At 44.2% G+C, this 23,167-nt stretch overlaps 3 protein-coding genes across 3 annotated transcripts; 2 read left to right on the forward strand and 1 right to left on the reverse strand.

The window, feature by feature from the left end:
* Positions 1-10,093: 10,093 nt before the first annotated feature.
* On the forward strand, positions 10,094-10,405 carry LOC124663175. The gene has a single exon (XM_047200902.1). It carries the CDS (start codon positions 10,094-10,096, stop codon positions 10,403-10,405), a length of 312 nt encoding a protein of 103 aa, XP_047056858.1.
* Positions 10,406-18,265: 7,860 nt separating this feature from the next.
* LOC124668543 lies at positions 18,266-19,039 on the forward strand. The gene has a single exon (XM_047205663.1). It carries the CDS (start codon positions 18,362-18,364, stop codon positions 18,779-18,781), a length of 420 nt encoding a protein of 139 aa, XP_047061619.1. The 5' UTR covers positions 18,266-18,361; the 3' UTR covers positions 18,782-19,039.
* A 489-nt stretch (positions 19,040-19,528) lies between these two features.
* Positions 19,529-22,957, reverse strand: LOC124665567 (probable complex I intermediate-associated protein 30). Its single transcript, XM_047202966.1, has 7 exons — positions 22,659-22,957; positions 22,023-22,136; positions 21,090-21,152; positions 20,612-20,703; positions 20,158-20,238; positions 19,981-20,079; positions 19,529-19,907 (listed from the first exon to the last, which is right to left on the reverse strand). Exons 1-7 carry the CDS (start codon positions 22,708-22,710, stop codon positions 19,719-19,721), a joined length of 690 nt encoding a protein of 229 aa, XP_047058922.1. The 5' UTR covers positions 22,711-22,957; the 3' UTR covers positions 19,529-19,718.
* Between the last annotated feature and the right edge of the window lie 210 nt (positions 22,958-23,167).

Below are 23,167 nucleotides of genomic sequence, written 5' to 3' on the forward strand. Positions count from 1 at the left end.
ACAATATAAGTATCACATAAAGCATTCTTATTCACATGCATAAAAGTATCATTACTCCCCACATAAGCATAATCAATTTTATTAGTTGTAGTGGGAGCAAATTCAACAAAGTAGCTATCATTATTATTCTCATCAAGTGTAGGAGGCATAGTATAATCATAATCAAATTTACTCTCCATAGTAGGCGGCACCAAAAGACCACTATCATTATAATCATCATATATGGGAGGCATATCATAATCAACATAAACTTTCTCCTCAATACCCGGAGGACTAAAGAGATCATTTTCATCAAAACCGACCTCCCCAAGCTTAGAATTTTCCATAGCATTAGCAACAATAGTGTTCAAAGCATTCATACTAATATCATTGCTACTAGCATGCAAATAAGGTTCCATAGGTTTTTTAATTTTCGCATTAAATCATTCATGTCTTGACTCAGGAAATAGTATAAAAAGCTCACAGATGTTTTCCATTATGCCTTACTAGTGTTTAACAAGAAACAAAAAGATGCAATTGCAGGATCTAAAGGAAATAGCTTCGAGCAGACACACAACGGCAACAGAAAAGTACTTAGTTACCTGGACCGAAGTATGAGTGCCTTTTACCTTTCCTCCCCGGCAACGGCGCCAGAAAAGTGCTGTTGCCGTGGGAGTTGGCAATTTCCGTGGTGTAGCTTTTCTTCAGTTCCCCGGCAACGGCGCCAGAAAAGTGCTTGATGTCTACGGGTGCTTCTATTCTTGTAGACAGTGTTGGGCCTCCAAGAGCAGAGGTTTGTAGAACAGCAGCAAGTTTCCCTTAAGTGGATCACCCAAGGTTTATCGAACTCGTGGAGGAAGAGGTCAAAGATATCCCTCTCAAGCAACCCTACAATCACGATACAAGAAGTCTCTTGTGTCCCCAACACACCTAATACACTTGTCAGATGTATAGGTGCACTAGTTCGGCGAAGAGATAGTGAAATACAAGTGGTATGAATGAATATGAGAAGTAGTAACGGCGCCGTGAAAAGTGCTTGCCGGCATGCAGGTTGATGGTAGTAATATTGCAGGAAGTAAAGATGCGATAGAAACGAGTAAACAAGCGATGATTGCGGTATTTGGAAACAAGGCCTAGGGATCATACTTTCACTAGTGGACACTCTCAACATTGATCACATAATAAATAAGTTCTCTTCCTTTGTGCTACATATACTCTTGTTTGATAATGAACACCATTCGTTGTGTAGGGCTACAAGAGCTCCCTCAAGCCGGAGTTAACAAGCGCCACAATATTCGGCATTCATATTTAAGTAACCTTTAGAGCATAATAGATCTTTGCAATTTAAACCGAGTACTAACATAGCATACACACTGTCACCTTTACACTATGAAGGGGGAATAAATCACATCAATACTATCATAGTAATAATTAACTCCATAACCTACAAGAGATTATGATCATAACCTACGCCAAGTACTACACGATGCACACACTCGTCACCATTACACCGTGAAGGAGGAATAGACTACTTTAATAACATCACAAGAGTAGCACATAGACTAATAGTGATACAAAGCTCATATGAATCTCAATCATGTAAGGCAGCTCATGAGATCATTGTATTGAAGTACATAGGAGAGAGATTAACCACATAGCTACCGGTACAGCCCTTAGCCTCGATGGAGAACTACTCCCTCCTCATGGGAGACGAGCATCGTTGATGAAGATGGCGGTGGTGTCGATGGAGAAGCCTTCCGGGGGCACTTTCCCGTCCCGGCGGTGTGCCGGAACAGAGACTCCTGTCCCCCAGATCTTGGCTTCGCGATGGCGGCGGCTCTGGAAGGTTTCTCGTACCGTGGCTTTTTCGTATCGAAGATTTAGGTCAAGGACCTTTAAATATGCGAAGAGGCGGAGTCGGAGGGGGTACGGAGCCACCACACAGTAGGGCGGCGCGCCTGGCTCCTTGGCCGCGCCGCCCACACGTGTGGGCCCCCCAGGGCTCCCCTCTGGTGGCTCTCGGGTGTTCTGGAAGCTTCGTGGAATTCTAAGATGCTGGGCGTTGATTTCATCCGATTCCGAGAATATTTCCTTACTAGGATTTCTGAAACCAAAAAGAGCAGAAAACAGCAACTAGCCCTTCGGCATCTCGTCAATAGGTTAGTTCCGGAAAATGCATAAATATGACATAAAGTGTGAACAAAACATGTAGGTATTGTCATAAAACAAGCATGGAACATAAGAAATTATAGATACGTTTGGGACGTATCAGTCACCGCCATGACAAAGAAACATATCCTTAGTCCTTTTCAAGTACTTCAGGATATTCTTGACCGCTGTCCAGTGTTCCATTTCTGGATCACTTTGATATCTGCTGGTCAAACTAACAACATGTGCGATATCCGGTCTAGTACATAGCATGGCATACATGATAGAGCCTACTGCCGAGGCATATGGGATCTTGTTCATCCTTTCTCTTTCTTCCGCCGTAGCCGGACCTTGAGTCTTACTCAAGACCTTACCAAGCAACCTAGGCAAGAACCCTTTCTTGCTTTCATCCATTCTAAACTTCTTTAGAATCTTGTCCAGGTATGTACTCTGTGAAAGCCCTATTAGGCGTCTTGATCTATCGCTATAAATCTTGATGCCTAAATTGTACGCTACTTCACCAAGGTCTTTCATTGAAAAACATTTATCAAATTAACCTTTAACACTGCTTAATAGTTTTATATCATTCCCAATCAATAATATGTCATCTACATATAATATCAGGAACGCTACAGAGATCCCACTCAATTTCTTGTAAATACAGGCCTCACCATGAGTCTGTATAAACCCGAAGTCTTTGATCACCTTATCAAAGCGTCGGTTCCAACTCCGGGATGCTTGCTTCAGTCCATAAATGGAACGCTGAAGTTTGCATACCTTGTCAGCATTTTCAGGATCGACAAAATCTTTGGGTTGTACCATATACAACTCTTCCTCAATGTCACCATTAAGGAACGCCGTTTTGACATCCATCTGCCAAATCTCATAATCGAAAAATGCAGCTATTGCTAACAAAATCCTCACAGACTTTAGCTTCGCTACAGGTGAGAAATTCTCATCGTAGTCAACTCCTTGAATTTGTCGAAAACCCTTTGCGATAAGTCGAGCTTTATAGACAGTAATATTACCATCAGCATCTGTTTTTCTTTTGAAGATCCATTTATTCTCGACAGCCTTGCGGCTATCAGGTAAGTCTACCAAAGTCCATACTTGGTTATCATACATGGATCCCATTTCGGATTTCATGGCTTCTTGCCATTTCTTGGAATCTGGGCTCATCATTGCTTCTTCATACGTCGCAGGGTCTTCATCATTGTTGTCCACAATCATGACATTTAGACAGGGATCATACCAATCAGGATTGGTACGCTCCCTCGTCGATCTGCGAGGTTCAGTAGCTTCCTCGTTCGAAGTTTCATGATCATCATCATTTGCTTCCTCTCCTATCGGTGCAGGCTGCACAGGAACATCTTCCGGCACTGCGCTACTCTGATCTATGAGAGAAGGTTCAATAAACTCGTCGAGTTCTACTTTCCTTCCAGTCACTTCTTTAGTGAGAAACTCCTTCTCAAGAAAGGATCCGTTCTTGGCAAAAGATTTTGCCTTCGGATCTGTGATAGTACCCAATTGTTTCTTTAGGGTATCCTATGTAGACGCATTTTTCCGCTTTGGGTTCTAGCTTGTCAGGTTGTAACTTCTTTACATAAGCTTCACAACCCCAAACTTTAAGGAACGACGGCTTAGGTTTCTTCCCAAACCATAATTCATACGGTGTCGTTTCAACGGATTTAGATGGTGCCCTATTTAAAGTGAATGTGGCTGTCTCTAATGCATAACCCCAAAACGATAACGGCAAATCGGTAAGAGACATCATAGACCGAACCATATCTAAGTGAGTTCGATTACGACGTTCGGACACACCATTGCGCTATGGTGTTCCCGGTGGTGCCAACTGTGAAAGTATTCCGCATTTGTTTAAATGCATGCCAAACTCATAACTCAGATATTCGCCTCCGCGATCAGAACGCAGAAACTTAATCTTCTTGTTACGTTGATTTTCTACTTCACTTTGGAATTCCTTAAACTTCTCGAAAGTCTCGGACTTATGTTTCATAAAGTAAATATACCCATATCTACTCAGATCGTCCGTGAAGGTTAGAACATAACGATAACCACCGTGCGATGCTACACTCATTGGTCCGCACACATCGGTATGTATGATTTCTAATAAGTCTGTAGCTCGCTCCATTGTACCAGAAAATGGAGTTTTAGTTATTTTCCCATTAGACATGCTTCGCATCTATCAAGTGACTCAAAGTCAAGTGACTCAAGAAGTCCATCGGAATGGAGTTTCTTCATGCGCTTCACTCCAATATGACCAAGATGACAGTGCTACATATAAGTAGAATTATCATTCAATTTAATTCGCTTAGAATCAATGTTATGACCATGTGTATCACTACTAACGAGATTTAACAAGAATAAACCATTCATCTCAGGCGCATGACCATAAAAGATATTATCCATATAAATAGAACAACCATTATTCCCTGATTTAAACGAATAACCGTCTTGCATTAAACAAGATCCAGATATAATGTTCATGCTCAACGCAGACACCAAATAACAATTATTGAGGTTTAAAACTAATCCCGAAGGTAGATGTAGGGGGAGCGTGCCGACGGCGATCACATCGACCTTGGATCCATTTCCAACGCGCATCGTCACCTCGTCCCTTGCCAGGCTTCGTTTATTCCGCAGTTCCTGTTTCGAGTTACAAATGTGAGCAACTGAACCAGTATCAAATACCCAGGCACTACTACGAGAACCAGTAAGATAGACATCTATAAAATGTATATCAAATATACCTTTCTTTTTGATGAGGTCGCTCTTCAGATCAGCCAAGTATTTGGACAGTATCAGGCTTAGGGCCAGCCTTAGGCTTCTCCGGAGGCGCATCAACTTTCTTCCCGCCCTTCTTGAAGTTGCCCTTGTTGTTAGGCTTGTCCTGTTTCTTGAAACTGGTGGTCTTGTTGACCATCAACACTTGGTTCTCTTTCTTTATCTCAACCTCAGCAGATTTCAGCATGGAGAAGACTTCAGGAAACTCTTTGTTCATGTTCTGCATGTTGTAGTTCATCACGAAGTTCTTGTAACTAGGTGGCAGTGATTGGAGGACACGATGAATACCCAGCTGGTTAGGAATCACTATCCCCAAGTCACTGAGCTTCTTCGCATGCCCGGACATGGCGAGCACGTGCTCACTAACGGAGCTGCCCTCTTCCATCATACAGCCAAAGAAGTGTTTCGAGGCCTCATAGCTTTCCACGGTCGCATGAGTTTCAAAGATAGTTTTCAACTCATTGACCAACTCATAAGGGTCGTGGTGCTCAAAACGCTTTTGGAGCTCCGCCTCTAGGCTGCACAGGATGGCACACTGAACTTGAGAGTACCGAATGACCCGAGTCTCGTAAACATTATTTTTGTCCTCGGATACTGCAGGTTGTGGGGGACCTAGCGGGGCATCGAGCACATATTGCAGATTTCTACCATTGAGGAAAATCCTCACATGACGGAACCAGTCGGTGAAGTTGCTACCATTGCTTTTAAGCTTTTCTTTCTCTAGGAACTGGTTAAAACTGATGGAGGGGGACGCCATGATCTACAACATATTTGCAAAGAGTTTAGACTAAGTTTATGATAAATTGAGTTCAATTTTAATTCTTAAATTAACTAGGTGAACTCCCACTCAAAACAACATCCCTCGTATTGTCTTAGTGATCACACGAACCAAATCCACTACACCAAGTCCGATCTTCACGAGAAAAGATGTAGCTTCAAAGGCGAACACTCAAAGCGATCATCATATCATTCATATGACTCATGCTCTACCTTTCGGTATCTCGTGTTCCGAGACCATGTCTGTACATGCTAGGCTCGTCAAGGCAACCTTAGTATCCGCGTGTGCAAATCTGCCTTGCACCCGTTGTATGCACATGTAGAATCTATCACACCCGATCATCACGTGATGCTTCGAAACGACAAGTCTTAGCAACGGTGCATACTAAGGATGAACACTTTATTATCTTGATATTTAGTGAGAGGGATCATCTTATAATGCTACCGTCGCGATCTAAGCAAAATAAGATGCATAAAGGATTAACATCACATGCAATTCATAATGTGTGATATGATATGGCCTTTCTTCTTGTGCTTTTGATCTCCATCTCCAAAGCACGGACATGATCTCCATCATCACCAGCATGGCGTCAAGGTCAGTGGCGCCGCTTCATGGTTGTCCATCACTTATAGCTACTATAACAAACTACTTGAAATAAAGCTATTACATGATGAATAGACACGCAGGTCTTTAACAAAAATTAAAGACAACCATTAGGCTCCTACCGGTTGCCATAATACAATAATTAACATCTCATACATCAAATATAATCATCATCACATGGCCATATCACATCACCAAACCCTGCAAAAACAAGTTAGACGCCTCTAATTTGGTTTGCATATTTTACGTGGTTTAGGGTTTTCGAGTGAGATCCAATCTACCTACGAACATGAACCACAACGGTGATACTAGTGTTGTCAATAGAAAGAGCAAATTGAATCTTCACTATGGTGGGAGAGATAGACACCCGCAAAGCCACTTATGCAATACAAGTTGCATGTCAAGCGTGGAGCAAGTATCATGAGACGCGGTCATGTAAAGTTAGCCCAGGCCGCTTCATCCCACCATCCCGCAAGATGCAAAGTACACTAACTAAAAACAACAAAAGCATCACCGCCCACAAAACCATTGTGTTCTACTCGTGCAACAGATCTATGCATAGACACGGCTCTGATACCACTGATGGGTTCGTTGCATAGAAAACAAAAAAATTCCTACCGCAAAGACGAATAAATCCAAGATCTAATCTATGGAAAAGCCAAGATCTAATCTATGAGATCGGAGCAACGAGATGGATATAAGACTAACCCTCGAAGATTCCAAAGCCTACGAGATTAATCTCCTTGTTGGTGTAGACGATCGTCCCGATGCTGCAATCCGGCAGCACTTCCGTACTCGGTCGCGCGTACGGTGTCGATGAAGCCCGTCCTCTCCCCGTTCCAGCGGGCAGCGGACGTGTGGAAGATCTCCTCCAAAACTCAGCAGCACGACGGCGTGGTGGTGATGGTGCAGGAGGAAGAACTGCAGGGCTTCGCCTAAGCCGGAGCAGCATATGGAGGAGGAGAGGGGCGGACAGAAGAGGTGGCAATGGTTGGGGTCGCCCCCTGCCCTCTCCCCTCTTTATATAGGGGGAGGGTCGGCTGGGGTGGCCCCCCTGCGCCCCAAACCCATCTAGGGCCGGCGCACAAGGGGGGAGGGGGGAAACATCCCCCCCCCCAAGTTGATCCCCCCCCTCGGCCCATGTGGGCCCCTCCTAGGTCGTGGGCCCCATGGTGGACCCCTTCGGAACCTTCTAGAACCTTCCAGTCTTTCTTCGGAAAAATCCCGAACTTTTCTGAAACCTAGAAATCAACTTCCCTTATATGAATCTTATTCTCCGGACTATTCTGGACCTCCTCGTGATGTCCTGGATCCCATCCGAGACTCCGAACAAACTTCGTCTCCATACCATATTCCAAATCTACTTATGCGACATCGAACCTTAAGCGCGTCACCCTACGGTTCGCGAACTATGCAGACATGGTCGAGACTCCTCTCCGAGCAATAACCAATAGCGGGATCTGGAGATCCATAATGGTTCCCACATATTCAACGATAACTTAGTGATCGATTGAACCATTTACATACGATGCCAATTCCCTTTGTCACGCGATACTTTACTTGTCCGAGGTTCGATCATCGGTATCTCCATACCTTGTTCAACCTCGTTACCGACAAGTACTCTTTACTCGTACCGTGGTATGTCATCTCTTGTGGGATCCAATCACATGCTTGCAAGCTAATCAGACGACATTCCACCGAGAGGTCCCAGAGTATATCTATCCGTCATCAGGATGGACAAATCCCACTATTGATCCGTATGCCTCAACTCACACTTTCCGAATACTTAATCCCATCTTTATAACCACCCATTTACGCAATGGCGTTTGATGTAATCAAAGTACCCTTCCGGTGTAAGTGATTTACATGATCTCATGGTCGAAGGACTTAGACAACTATGTATCGAAAGCTTATAGCAAATTGAACTTAATGACTTGATCTTATGCTACGCTCATTTGGGTGTGTGTCCATTATATCATTCAACTAATGACATAACCTTGTTATTAATAACATCCAATGTTCATGATCACGAAACCATGATCATCCATTAATCAACAAGCTAGTTATACAAGAGGCTTACTAGGGACTCCTTGTTGTTTACATAACACACATGTATCAATGTTTCGGTTAATACAATTATAGCATGGTATGCAACCATTTATCATAAACACAAAGATATTATAATAACCACTTTATTATTGCCTCTTGGGCATATCTCCAACAGGCGGCCTGGTGCAAGGGCTACCACATGGTCCACTGTTGGCATGTGGTGAAGAATAGTCCAAAATGGAAGCTATGCTACGTGACCTACCTAGTCAGCCTCAAGAATGGCGAAGCCGGTGTGGCAGTGGTCACCGACGGTGCCCTTCCATGTCGGCCAAGGGGCCACAAATCCACCAAGGCCGATCTGAAGCATGAGGCATCGGCCCTCATGTCGAGCGAGACTCGGAAGAAGATGATGGCCGAGACATAAGAGGCCCTGAGCAAGAGGGACGAGAAGCGGCGCCGAAAGAAGGAGGCGACCGCCGCCACCTTCATCGACCTCACCAAGCAGGCCATGGAGGTCCAAAGGATGGAGGCCGCGGTGAAGTTGCTTGCGGAGGAGAACCGGATCATGTTTGCCGACTCGAGCATTATGGATCCAGAGCAAAGGGCATTGTCCGAGAAGAAACGAGCCATCATCCGGGAACATGACGCATGATAGCCCACATGTATCATACTTTGCTTGATTTCATTTGAACTTGTGCCCATTTTGCAACTTGCGCAGCTTGTACTATGTGCCGCTCCTTATTAACTAAACTAGCCAAGCTTGGAACCACTCTTTTACTGTTTCTATGGCTAATTAGTGAATTTGGTTTAAAACTGAATTTTGGTAGGGTGGGCGAAAAAATGCATTGGGTCGCTGGCCTACCCGACCCAAACGGACATCCACGTAACCAAATCAATTTAGCATCTGCGGCTCAACCCAAATAAACCAAAGCGAACTATCTTTTATGTTCGAAATGCCTTGGGCCGCTAGGATATGCCCTGATACTCATCGCCATGTCTGACGATAGATGGATGTGCTGCTGCCAACTGAAACATACGAGTTCCTGATGGCGGAGAAGAGGGCAACATAACGTTGTTGGCGTGCGCCACGCGTGCAGATCCTTCCCCATACGTCAGTGCTATCCGCAAAACGTGCACAAGCACGCAGCCATTTGTATACACGCGGGCATGCCACGAGAGCAAAACCAAACCAATCAAGTGACGGCTAGACTGCTTAATTAGGTTTCTTGGCGGTTGCGACAAACGCATGATCACTTGATCAGTCTCGCCGAAAAGCACCACCATGGATCGCATGCGCAAGGTCGCTACCCAAAACGAGCGATCAAATCAGGACGGGAGGTGGAGTGCAAAGGCAACCGGCCACATCTTAAAAGTTAGATTGAAGATGCTGGGAATATAATTTTTCCTGAATTTGTTGCTTAGCATTGGAGGTGAATCGCGGGCGGAATTACGGAAGAATTATTCCTTCCTCTTCCCGCCAAAGCCCCCAAACCGCATACTTATCCGTCACGCGAGGGCGTGGCGGTGCTGCCCCGCACGGAACCTGCCTAGCCTAGCTTAGCTCAGCGACGTAGCCGCCGGGCCACCACGTCCCGTCCCTATAAATCTCTCGCGCCACGCCGAGCTGCAGAAAAGAGAGTTTTGGACGAACACCTTGTCGCACTCACAATCACAAGCTTGCTCTCATTGGTCATCTTGTTCACAGCTTCTAGCTTTCTGATCGATCGGCTGGCCATGTCGACCCAGAGCGTGGCGTCGTCGCCGAAATGCGCGCCGTGGGCGCAGGAGAGGCGTCCGTTCACGCGCCCGATCGACATCCCGTCGGTCTCGGGCGCGGTGGACAAGTGGGGAGCGAGCTGCCACCGGGGCGGCGAAGAGGAGGAGGACGGCGAGCGTGGCGGCGAGGTCGAGCCGCCGCACGTGCTGATGGCGCGGCGCAGGGCGGCCTTCTCGGTGTGCTCGGGGCAGGGGCGGACGCTCAAGGGCCGGGACCTCACGCGGACGCGCGACTCCGTCCTCCGCATGACCGGCTTCATCGAGGGCTAATGGCTGGCGCGCGCGCCGGGCTGCGGCTGCCGCTGCTGGTGCCGGCCGGCACTGCTGCTCTCACGACCCTGCAGACTCCTTGGGTTGATTCAGTTCGTTTCTTGGAGTTCGTTAGATAGCTAGCTACGAACCTAGGAATGTCGGTGGACGAATTTCTTCGGTTGGTCGGTCTCATTTGTGAATTGTCGGAAGAGCGAGGCCTCCGCTGGCGTGTACAAGCACTGTATGTGTGCGCAAGGATATAGTCATGACATTTGTGAATTGGTTGGAAGATTGAGATGAAAATTTGAAATTTGGTGCAAACGTACCCTGTGTCTGGCTTCGTCTGTCTTTGTGTACGTGCAGCATGGATAATGGTCAAAATGCGAGTGTCATTTCTGAATTCTTATCGATGCACGTCGCTGACTCACTGCTGATTCAGTAGCTGCGACCTGCGTGCACACACGCCACCAGGATCTATCTATGGGCTCGTTCAAAGTTCACACAGCAGTATCTGTGGACTAATAAGGCGGGTAACTTCCAGAAAACCCATGTACTAGGATAAGATAACATTAAGATATATACTAGGAAAATTTAATTAGATGGGTACTCAGCTCACACAGTCCTAGATCTATACCCTACCCAACAATATCTTGCACTACTACTTAATAGGTACTTATCCACTCCTAAGTACACCACCAAGCTAGCATATAGTCAAGTCAAGCAGAAGAAGATGCTTCGCCAAGAGCAGGGGGAAGAATTTCAGGAAGCAGACATACTATGGCCAGCAGAAGCAGCACAAGATCTGGAGTTAGCCCACATGTTCCGCTTGCTGGACGACGACGGCGACGACGAGTACACAGGCAAGCACCGTCGTCCAACCACGCCGGCAAGCCGGCAGAAAGCTTCTTCCCCCATCGACATCCCCGGGAAGTCCGGCAGGGCAGCTGCTGGTGCCAAAGCGCTGGCCCTGCAGGCTGGGTTCAGCAACTTTAGCGCTAGCCTTGCCGGCGCCGGTGGCAGCAGCCTGACGACGATCGGCAGCCATGTTTTCGTGCCGCCGCACGTCATCGTTGATCGGAGAGCCAAGAGGGACAAGGCGATGTTGATGCTCGGCGACGTGCCCATGGGGAGGGTGAGGCCCAGGGCGATGGCGATGCTCGAGTAGAACCGAAAGTTTTGTCGGCAATGTTCTTTTCGCTTGGGGAAAATTCTGAGTCCGGCCATTTTGTGTAGCACGTAATTGGCGTGAATGCAGGTGAAGGTAGACAAACTTCTCCTGCTGATTTACATCGAAATGTTACAGCGAGTTCGTGTGATCTGAATACTTTGGCGGAATGCATGTATGCGTGGTCACAAGTTTTATTTCAAAGACATCTACTGAGCTGCCTTATCCATGCATTTGTTATTTGCAATATTCACTTTATTTTCACACGTGTGTGTGGGTGCAGAGGGGAGATTTAGTCATCTACTCCCTCAGTTCCAAATTAAGTGTTGAAGACTTATGTAAACTTGGTTGTGTCTATGCACTAAAATACGTCAAGGTAAATGTAAATTTAGATAAATCCGCGACACTTATTTTGTAACAGATGGACTATATATCACACAGTTACTACCTTCTTGATTAACCTGGATGAGTTTATACAAATTCAGTACTTCAGGGAAGTTGAACACTACGAATACTTGTTCACTTTATGGTATATCTTCCTTCCCAAGGAAAACTTTGTGCGCGTCCTCTGATGCAGGAGCGGTATGCTTGGACGCAAAAGGAAAGTATTCTCCTAGAATAATTAAGTGGAGTACAAACATATCCTTCAAGAAGGAATATGTATCACAAGATTACGCTGAACATTTCAAATTAAACCCGCCTCTCCCTAAGATATACAGCTACAAGAGGCAAGGAATATACATCAGTGCAAGCAACGGCAAACGATTATTTCCACCCTAGCATACAATTGGACACGTCGTATATAGCCTTATCCTGTTCTCCCTCGATGATGCGTAGGAATGACCTCAACCTCTCCTACTCGTCCAGATGTGTACGTCAGTACAGGTGACTGCATGTAATTGACGCAGTACAGGTGTTCGTCTGTAGATTTTGCTGGCAGCTAGCACAAGTTGGGACCAATCCCATGAAAGACACTATTCCATGGCTGACTTTCCGTGGCCAATCGAAATGTGAGCAGCAATCTTCTTGGGTTTCTTTCTTACACTGGCAAATGAATACAGTATTTGAGTTTGTAGCCCACCTGTTCGTCCTCACAGCCTCATGTTCTCGCTCGACAACTAACGTGCCAATATAACAACTCAGCAATCAATTATTGACTTACCAGAAACATCCATTGTTTCTCCTATCCAGAATATGCATTTGCCGCAGTATATGTAATTGACGCAGTACAGGTGTTCGTACTTGCTACAAAATATGCATTTTTTTTGCGGTGCAAAGACAAAAAAAAAAAAGCATAAGGCTAACACAATAGGAAAAAAAGAAAAATAGAATGAAAAATAATTGGATCCAACGAGGGAGCTAGGGTTTGTTCGGCAACACGAAATCCCCAAATCAGGCTCCCCGGTCAGGCTTAGCGCTGCACTTCGGAACCCGGGACGATAGGCCAAGCTCCCATTTTGTCAATCCTTGGTTTTAGGATGGTCGAGATGCACCGATATCACTTCGTTAAGTTCAGATGGTGGCAGAAGGACTTCTGAACATTCAACTGCTACTACGATTGGTCAACACATATATGTCAAGAAATAACTAGCATACAAGATAAGCAATATACAAGCTAGAACAAGTAAACATTTAGAGTTAACCACACAACGAAGGCGGCCATGTGCATCCCAAAGTTCATACTTTTGGTGGTGTTGATCTCCGTTGGAGTGATGTGGTGGCACAATGCCCACCACTAGCCACAATGGCTCACTGTAATTACTTCGCGCCCTCACGCAATGCGAGGTCCCACGATTCACTATGTGGTGCCTTTGGAGGCGGAACCTTCACAAACAAGTTCAGGGCAATCTCCATAGCTAAATTGAAGGGTCACGTGAACCCCAACTTCGTACGTAGGAGAGTATTGACCATTTATTTTGCCATTCCTCAGGTGGAGTAATCTTCTATTCTTGGTAGGAACTATTCATGGTAGGAACACGGTTTATGATATGGCATAAAGTTAATATATCCTCCTCCACCATTTCTTGGATAAACCTGTTGTATCTAACGTGGCATTAACCAAATATGTTAGCGCATGATTTTTTTTCCCCTTTCTTCAACCCCATTGGATTGAGGGGAATTCGGAGACGTCCTCTCATAGATTATACCATCTTTCGAACAAAATAAATTGAACTCAATAGAAAATAACTCTTCAACGATCGAACCAAATCCTTTTTTATCTTTCTTTCAAGATGATTTTTAAATTCTATCTTATAGACTTTAAAGAAATCGAGAGCCTCATTTTTAGTTTTTCAGGAGATATAATAGTGCCTAGTGAAATCTGTTGGAGATATGCCCAATAGGCAATAATAAAGTGGTTATTATAATATCTTTGTGTTTATGATAAATGTTTATATACCATGCTATAATTGTATTAACCAAAACATTGATACATGTGTGTTATGTAAACAACAAGGAGTCCCTAGTAAGCCTCTTGTATAACTAGCTTGTTGATTAATAGATGATCATGGTTTCGTGATCATGAACATTGGATGTTATTAATAACAAGGTTATGCCATTAGTTGAATGATATAATGGACACACACCCAAATGAGCGTAGCATAAGATCAAGTCATTAAGTTCAATTTGCTATAAGCTTTTGATACATAGTTTCCTTAATCCTTCGACCATGAGATCATGTAAATCACTTACACCGGAAAGGTACTTTGATTACATCAAACGTCATTGAGTAAATGGGTGACAATAAAGATGGGATTAAGTATTTGGAAAGTGTGAGTTGAGGCATATGGATCAACAGTGGGATTTGTCCATCCTGATGACGGATAGATATACTCTGGGCCCTCTCGGTGGAATGTCATCTGATTAGCTTGCAAGCATATGAATAGTTCATAAGAGATCACATACCACGGTACGAGTAAATAGTACTTGTCGGTAACGAGGTTGAACAAGGTATGGAGATGCCGATGATCAAACCTCGGACAAGTAAAATATCGCGAGACAAAGGGAATTGGCATCGTATGTAAATGGTTCAATCGATCACTAAGTCATCGTTGAATATGTGGGAGCCATTATGGATCTCCAGATCCCACTATTGGTTATTGCTCGGAGAGGAGTCTCGACCATGTCTGCATAGTTCACGAACCGTAGGGTGACGCGCTTAAGGTTCGATGTCGCATAAGTAGATTCGGAATATGAGATGGAGACCGAATGTTGTTCGGAGTCTCGGATGGGATCCAAGACATCACGAGGAGAGCCGGAATTGTTCTGGAAGAATTCTGCTGTTTTGTATTTCAAGAAAAGTTGTTCTGGAAACATTCTCGGAATTGGACGAAATAAAAACAGAGGTTATTATTTTTCTGTCGCGCAGATGGAGTCCAAAGGGGAGACGGAGAAGAGCCAGGGGTGGGCCAAACAACAGGCCGGCGCAGGCCCCCCAGGCCGCGCCAGGGTGTTGTCTGGGCCCACCATGCGCCGACACTAGATGGGTTTTGTGAAACCCTAACCCTAGTTCCCGACTATAAATAGTGGGATAGTTTGGCCGGCCATTGCTGCTCCGTACGAAACCCTAAAGTGCCACCTCTCCTCCCTCCCAGTTTCTCCTGCTCCGGCTTAGGCGAAGCCCTGCAGGAATTCTTCTCCACCACCACCATGCCGTCGTGCTGCTGGGATTCCGTGGAGATCTACCACACCTCCGCTGCCCGCTAGAACGGGGAGAGGAAGGAGCTTCATCGACACCGTACGCGCGACCGAGTACGGAAGTGCTGCCGGATTGCAGCACCGGGGACGATCGTCTACACCAACAACGAGATTAATCTCGTAGGTTTTGGAATCTTCGAGGGTTAGTCTCATCTCCTTCTCGTTGCTTAGATCTAGTAGATTGGATCTTGGGTGTTCCATAGATTAGATCTGTTGGTTTTATTCGCTTTGTGGTAGGAAAATTTTTGTTTTCTATGCAACGAACCCCATCAAAATCGTCAACCAAATTCATGAAATATTTCTTTCCACTTTTTGTCAATTCACCATTCACCTCACATAGATATGAACGTATGAGCTCAAGTGGTGCCAAGTTTCTTTCCTGCGGAGGCTTGTGATGCTCGCAAGGCTACTTTGCTTGCACACAAACATGACACTTCGAGCCTTTAACTAAGATGAACTTTGAAATTAAACTCATACCAACAAGCCGTGACATATAACAAAAAATTATATGATGAACTCGTGAATGCCAAACATTAGTCTCATCAATACTAGTGCATACATTGATCACAACGGTATCACAAAAGTCCTCCAAAGAGAATCAAAACATGCCTCCATATTCATAGTTTTTTCAACAAATGTTTCATACTTAAAAAGTAAAACTTTATTCAAACACCAACTTAAATCCATCTTTTATAAGTCGGAAGCCACTAAAAAACAATCAGTGATAATAAATTAATGTAGCGTGACGTTCGTCGAGAATTATGGTGGAGCACCCGGGTGCCATATACCATGATATTCAAAACATTCGAAAAACGTGATTTAAATGTTTCAAAAAAAAGTTTAAATAATTTCCTCACGTAAATCTCATCTTGACACTTACGTGTGCAAATTTTCAGCAAAAAATACGGCCATATGTGATCTACACAAAAAAGTGAAAATGAAACTTTGTTATACTGTGAATAGTATACGTCTACTCACTATATTATGAACAGTATGTTTTGTTATTTTTGTGTAGGCTACATACTTTCTTATTTTAAGTTGAAACTTGACATGCACATACCTACATACATACTACACACACATGATTTAGGCCGTATTTTTAAATTCAATTTTAGTATTTGTTTTGAATTTTTTGCTCAAATCAGGTGCGCTGGCACCTGGGAGCCAAAAATTCGCGTCCGACGTTCGTCCCTCTATTCTTACCTACTTTGATGGAACAGCTGCCCGCTACGTTACTCGCTTAGTGACCGAAACATATTTGCCTCGTTCCACCGCGTACACACTCGCTCAGCTGGTTTTGGATTTCTTTCCCTGAATCAAACACGCGTCCAGCGACACGTACGTGGGGTGCTTCTCAGCCTTCAGCTTAGCTTGGTGCTTCAGGCACCGCGTCCAATATTTATCCGAACGGAGGCTCCACGGTAACGAAAGAAATGATCGCATTCATAAGGTACGTACGATCGCGACCGATCCGATCGTGCAGCGCACACACGTCATCACAAGACAAACGCGTTACTATTGCAACCCAAATGATAATTAATGGATTCCCTAAAAAAAATGATAATTAATGGAGTTAGACGTACTAGGTGAGCTGAAACTGATAGCGCTCCGGATTCCGTGTGCTTCCCAGCTGAGGACCAACAGTACAGGAATGGCAGATTGGCAGGGGAGCTGGCGACGCGTGTGACGCCGGTCCGCGTCCGATCAAACGTCCTGGATTGTTAATTAATCTGGATCAAGCCTGGCGTAATCTTGCTACACTTTTAAATTGAGATTTCACTGTTATGTAATCAGAGTCTCGTCAGAACTGCTGAGGGGCTTTAGATAATAGTAGTAGAATTTTCAAAGAACTTGAGCACACCTAATATTCAACACGTATATTCTCCATCTAGACTGCAGGCGTGTGTGTGGCACCTTCGTCCACCTCCCACCAATGATCGTACTAATGATTCGGAGATGGAAAAACAGATACTCCATCCGTTTTTTAACTCTTGTTGTGGTATTATTTATACTACAATCACGACAAAAATCATGTAATGAAAGGGAGTATAATTAAACCCCTTGCTTGTAAGACCAAAAAATTACGGCTTCATGTCATTTGTCAAGCAGTGAGAGAAATGTTACTCCCTCCGAATCATAATACATTAATACTTGTCGCTGAAATGAGTAAACATAAGAGACTGATGTTTTAGCTCGCGGATGCCTATGAACCTATTATACATAATACATAAAAAAATGTTAAAATATTAAAAATTCCGGAAATTATACATCTGAACATTCTATGTTCTCATAAAAGATTTTGGGAAATGAGAAAAATTATGTTACCTATGCAAAAAATACAAAAAAAAATTGTGGATATAGTCATGTTGCAGCATCAAAATTTATCTTTTTACATGACACACAAAATGTTATTTCTTTTCAAAAACTTTTGAGCGAACATAAAATATTTGGGTATACATGCGAATTCTTTTTATGATTTTTTTATATTTTGAAATATGTTTTTAAACAATGGTTTCATATGCATCCGTTAGTTGAATTGGATTTCCGGTGACTATAAACTAAAATGTGTCTTTTTTTCGATTACCCGCACAAAATCTGCGAGCCATTAAGCTTGAAAAGAGAGAGGTACAACCATGGCACCACACCGGCACCCAAGACCTAGCCTATCCCTCTCGCCCATCCACGTCTACAGTGTGTCTGTATACACTTATTTTAGCGACAAGTATTATGGACTGAAGGGAGTAGTACATCATCAATTCCTCATGCTCAAATGACTCTTTTTGAACATGCATATTTGCAAGGTACAGCAGGGTTGATATCATGACACGGTAACATGACGAGTCACGCTATTTCTATGTAGGCCCTGTGGACCAGCCTTTGTTTGACCTTGACCCCGTAGGCCCGTGAGCCGTGAGCCATGATCCGGCTCCTGCCTCCTCCTTCACGCGGCTGCTGCCGTACGTGGGAAGCTACGCGGCAAGGCGCCACAACGCCTATTTAAACGAGCTACCCCAGCACAAGATAAGACGCTAGACCAAAAAAGATCTACAACGAGCTTCCAATCCAAGTCCTCGAGTGAAATACGTGCGCGATCGAGTACGAGACTGCGCCGCATGGCGACCGTGGAGGAGGAGCTGTCCGAGCGCGAGGTGCTGTGGCCGGAGGCGCGCCACGGCGCTCCGGCGAGCTCGCCGGGGCTCTCGTCCTCGTCTCTGGCTCTGGCAGTCTCCAGGAGACACCTGCCGTCTTCAGCGGGCTACTGCTCTCGGCCCGTGGACATTCCCAGGGCCGCGCGGCCGCCCCGTGGACGTGCCGGTGCTGACCTAGCCGACGACGACGACGAGGAAGAAGATGAGGCCGACGACGGCTGCGGCGGCGCCATGGTGCCGCCGCACCTGATGGTGTCGCGGAGGCGGTCGGACGGAGAGGCGGCGGTGGCCTTCTCGCTGCGGTCGGGGCCCGGCCGAGCGCGCCGGGACCTCAGCCACCTGCGCCACTCCGTGCTGCGGATGACCGGCTTCATCGAAGGATGACGAGGCTGACCAGTCGTTTGTGCATATGTGCCGGACTAGTCGCCACTCGTCTTCTCGGACACGTTGGTCAAACAATTTTGTTCTTCTCATCGTCCCCCTTCGTTAAAATCAAATTAGTCTTCCACTTGTTGAAGGAAATTTCTTCGTGGCTTGCGCTCCATGTGGCCAGCCACTGCTGAGTTTAGGATTTTCAGCATCATGGAACTAGCAATGTTTGTATGCGCTTCTTCAAATGAAACTAAGTCCATTTCTTGATCATTGTCTGCAGAAGTTTCCGTTGCTATTGCCTGTCGGCACCAGATTTTGACCATTTTAGTCGGCAAAAACGTGTGCTTGACCAAACAGGCAAATCTCATAATTTGAAGTGCCGAGTAAAACGTGCAATTTAGCAGGTAGACAATTCAAAATGCTCTAAATCTCATACTCCGAGCTTGTCATACTAGTTCGAAGTACTAACCAAAACGTGCAATTTAGAACAAGATATCCTTATGAAGGATTGTAAGTTTGTAACCACTCTGTTTAATCAAAGTTCCTAATTCGCAAAAAAAGAGAATGTGATAAATTCAGAATAATAATCTCCAACTCCCAAGCTCAAAAAAAAAAAAAACAGCACAGGCATGTCGACTGGAAATATACAATAGGTCACGGGAACTATCAACAGTTCACGCGGAATATCCATTGCCCAGACGCAAGCACGAAAAGCAGCATATCTTCAGGTGGACAAACTCAATGAAAAGAGCCGTGTAACATGGTCTTCATCAAGTGAAGGAAAATCTTTATTCCCTGGCGCTAAACATTCCAAGCCTGATACAAACTGAAACATTTCATGCAGCTTACAAGGGATGCAGGAGTAGAAAATATTGTCAAAGGTAACACGGCTTGCGGAATTTTTGGCCCAGAAAATCCCTGTGAAAGCCAAATGAACCAACTGCGGAAATCACAGCGTCCTCATCGCCTTGATCCAATCAACCTCTAATCTAAAGTCGCCTGGCCCAGTCTTAGCACCCGGAACGCCACCTTCTGCATTTAAAGAAAGGGACATTCCCACGACGCGAGAAGGATTCATTTCCAACTTTGCTTCGATCACATTTCCTTTCCATGTAGGTAAATAACTATCAAGAGGGATCTGGATGAAACGAATAGTGGTGTTTAATCATCTGAACGAATGTATATTGCCATTTGTGACTAGAAAAGGTTACCTTCAAGATTCGCCAATTATCCCGAGGTGCATACACAAAAGCCTGCCATGAGTTATCTTCCTCTTGTCCAGGTGAATTTACCCAGTTCTCAGTGTATATCTGAATACAAAATTCAGATTATGGAACAGTATATCGACCGGACATCAAATATTCATTTTAATTTAGTCAGATACTTACAGTAGATATGTAGCATCTTCCATCCCCTCTGACCTTCATTGCTATTGTATCATATGAATCAAGATCGATAAAACCATCAAACTGAAACAAGGAATCACATGAAGTCAGCAGAAGCTGCAAAATATTATCTACACACTGACAATGCTCAAAAATTAGAAATGCTTGTTATTTCGCGGACATCAAAGGAAATCTAAACTAAGCTTTGACCGAAGCCTAAGACACTGGATATAAATTGACCAACCTAGAAAGAACAATACAAGGCGAGCTAAGGGAAGCACAGCCGCTGAGGGTAATGCTCGTCATTATGGTGGCTATTTAAAGACATTTTTTTATAGTAAGTGGCCATTTTTTCAAATTTGAAAGCATTATTTTAGTAGAATTGTGACTCTCCACCAACTAGTCTATAGATACTCTAACACCAACTACATCCATCACTGCAGACAGAGCACTATACCTTCTTTGATCGCATTCCGCAGAAACCACTACGCCTGATCCTCCATGGTGATCCTTCAGACATATCCAAGGAGAGATTGCCAGAAAAGACACCTTCCCGAATGCACAAGTTGGTTAATTAGTTACAATACTGTCAAGCCTAAAATTAATCTGACTATTCAGGAAGACAGTCTATAGAAGCCATAAATAAATGAACTGTATGCTTTATATTCAACTGCAATTAACTAAATAGAAAAGACCGCAACTGATATTCCCTAATGAATAGGCTGGTACAGACAAATGACATGGAAAAACACTAGAAGGTATTTCCTTCTTTTAGACAGCGCGTAAGCTTATTTCTTCTCATAAGTTGTACTTAGCTGAAATTGCACAATAACACTTTTATCTTTTCTGTACTGGAAAATTTTAAATCATAATGTGAGCTTTACTTCAAAGGTTCGACCAAGCTGGGAAAATTAAGAATGACAAAGACATGGTACCAGCTGTTGAAGTATCTCCACCAGAAACACCATCAGTAATCTCCAATGATGCAGATGATAAACCTGGATAACAAGTCTGTTCAATCATATTATCTCATAGATGCAAATACGAAGCTTGATAGTAGTTCCGACTACCAATTTAGAAAAGGTGTAAAGCAATGATCTATAAATTTGTAGAGAAAATAGGCTATCAAAATTCAATCAGATGTAAGCAGATCATTAGGCTATCACTACACATTCTCAGTGTCTGGTTCATGAATAAAGGGGGGGGGGGGGAACCATTGGTGGTTGCCTGTTTGGAATGCAGAGTATTCAGAAGGAGGTTTAACTAATAACAGATAACATGCCACTATATGCATTTTTTATATTGTTAGAGAGGCAGGTAGATATCCATTTGGCTCAGTATGATAAAAATTAAACTAGTATAATACATTGTATTAGTTATAACCCTCTGTGGTGAGCAGAAAGGAAATAAACTGTAATGCCATATACTGTAGCACATATCCTTTGGAAGGACTATACACTACATGAGGAACATATACTGCAGCACATATCCTTTTGAATGATTATACAATACATGAGGAAGATTATTAGTACCACAGTACCAAACCTCAATAGCAAATCATATTATGATGTTCTCCACAAGAAGAGAGCTTTTCTTCAACTTTAACCATTTTCGTTCGAAACATAAGAGCATCAAGAACGACTGCCTAACATAATCAACTAAAAAGCGACTGGCCCGTTTTTTAATATTCAGAAAATAAAAGTAAAAGAATAATCTTGGTCCCAGGCAGAAATGCTGAGTACAGTGATCTTCCATGAGTATCAGAAAAGCACAAAATAGATCTACCGTGTCATATCAGCAATTGAGAGAAACAGGTGACACTGACAACGCATATTTACAGAAGGAGAAAAATCAAAGTGCTACATTACCTCCATACTCTGAATCCGAGTACAAGTGCCACTTCTTCACTTCATCTTTTGAATTAAAATTGAAGATGAATCTTTCACTTGGTGGAAATAAATCTTCTGAATTCCATACAACGGCTGCCAATTTGGTACATATAGGGAGAATATTAAAAAATAGTCTCAAAATTCCGTCAAAGTTTTGGAAGTTCTAATTAGAGAAGGAAAACTGGGAACAATTTCCCCTTTTATAGAGAAATGTCATGAATTCCCTTATCATATCACACTGGTGTATGTTTGGGATGAAATTGAAATGCTGATTATACTCTGCTAGTTCTGAACTAATATTGGATTGATACCCATGTGAGTATTCTCAGCGAATTCATTGGCAGGGAATAACTTATCGCACTAATATTTAGACAATTCTTACTCGAGCAAGGCAAGTCCTTCAAGCTTATGACTTTTTTTATTTTTTGCGAATTCTTCAAGCTTATGACTAGCAAGAATGGGATCTATTCCTAGACTGACCTCTTCCAGTTAACATTTCGCAGGACACAAGCAGTTAAGAATTATCATGGACAAGACAACTGTGAGGAGCACTAAGTGAAATGAACCAAACAGACAGAGGATATCAACAAGATTGGGGGTGAAGCAGGGAGCTACCTCGCTTGGTGGCGTTCACGGAAGCTTGCCACAGCGCCCGCAGTCTCGACATGGCTAAAGCTCACTGCTCGGGTTTCGGGACAATACGTGCGTGTCTGAGGCAACGGGCGCGGTGGTCCAGCAAGCGGAGAGATCTAGGTACCTACGGCGGCGCACAGTAGCCAGCGGTGTGGGAAAGAGATCGACAGGTCGGAGGACCTAGCGGTGCTACGGAAACTCTAGCAGGCGTGGAAGGGATGGTGGATGAACGGTGTTGGCCGCCTCGTGTCGCGGCGGCGGGGAGGCGATGCCACGACGGGGACGGCGAGGCGAGCTGATTTCGATTCCCTTCGGTTCTTCCGTGACGATGACTGTGCGTGAGATTGGGCTGCTGACACATTTTCATTCACGGGCCACAGTGATACCAGCCCATGTCGGCCCAAGGGTGTGTGTGAGACCAAGCTTTACCCAACTAAAAAATAATTGATTCTCAAAAAAAACTAAAAAGTAATTGAGAATTCTAAAAAAAT

Source organism: Lolium rigidum, chromosome 6 (assembly GCF_022539505.1).
Source record: "Lolium rigidum isolate FL_2022 chromosome 6, APGP_CSIRO_Lrig_0.1, whole genome shotgun sequence".
NCBI lineage: Eukaryota > Viridiplantae > Streptophyta > Magnoliopsida > Poales > Poaceae > Lolium > Lolium rigidum.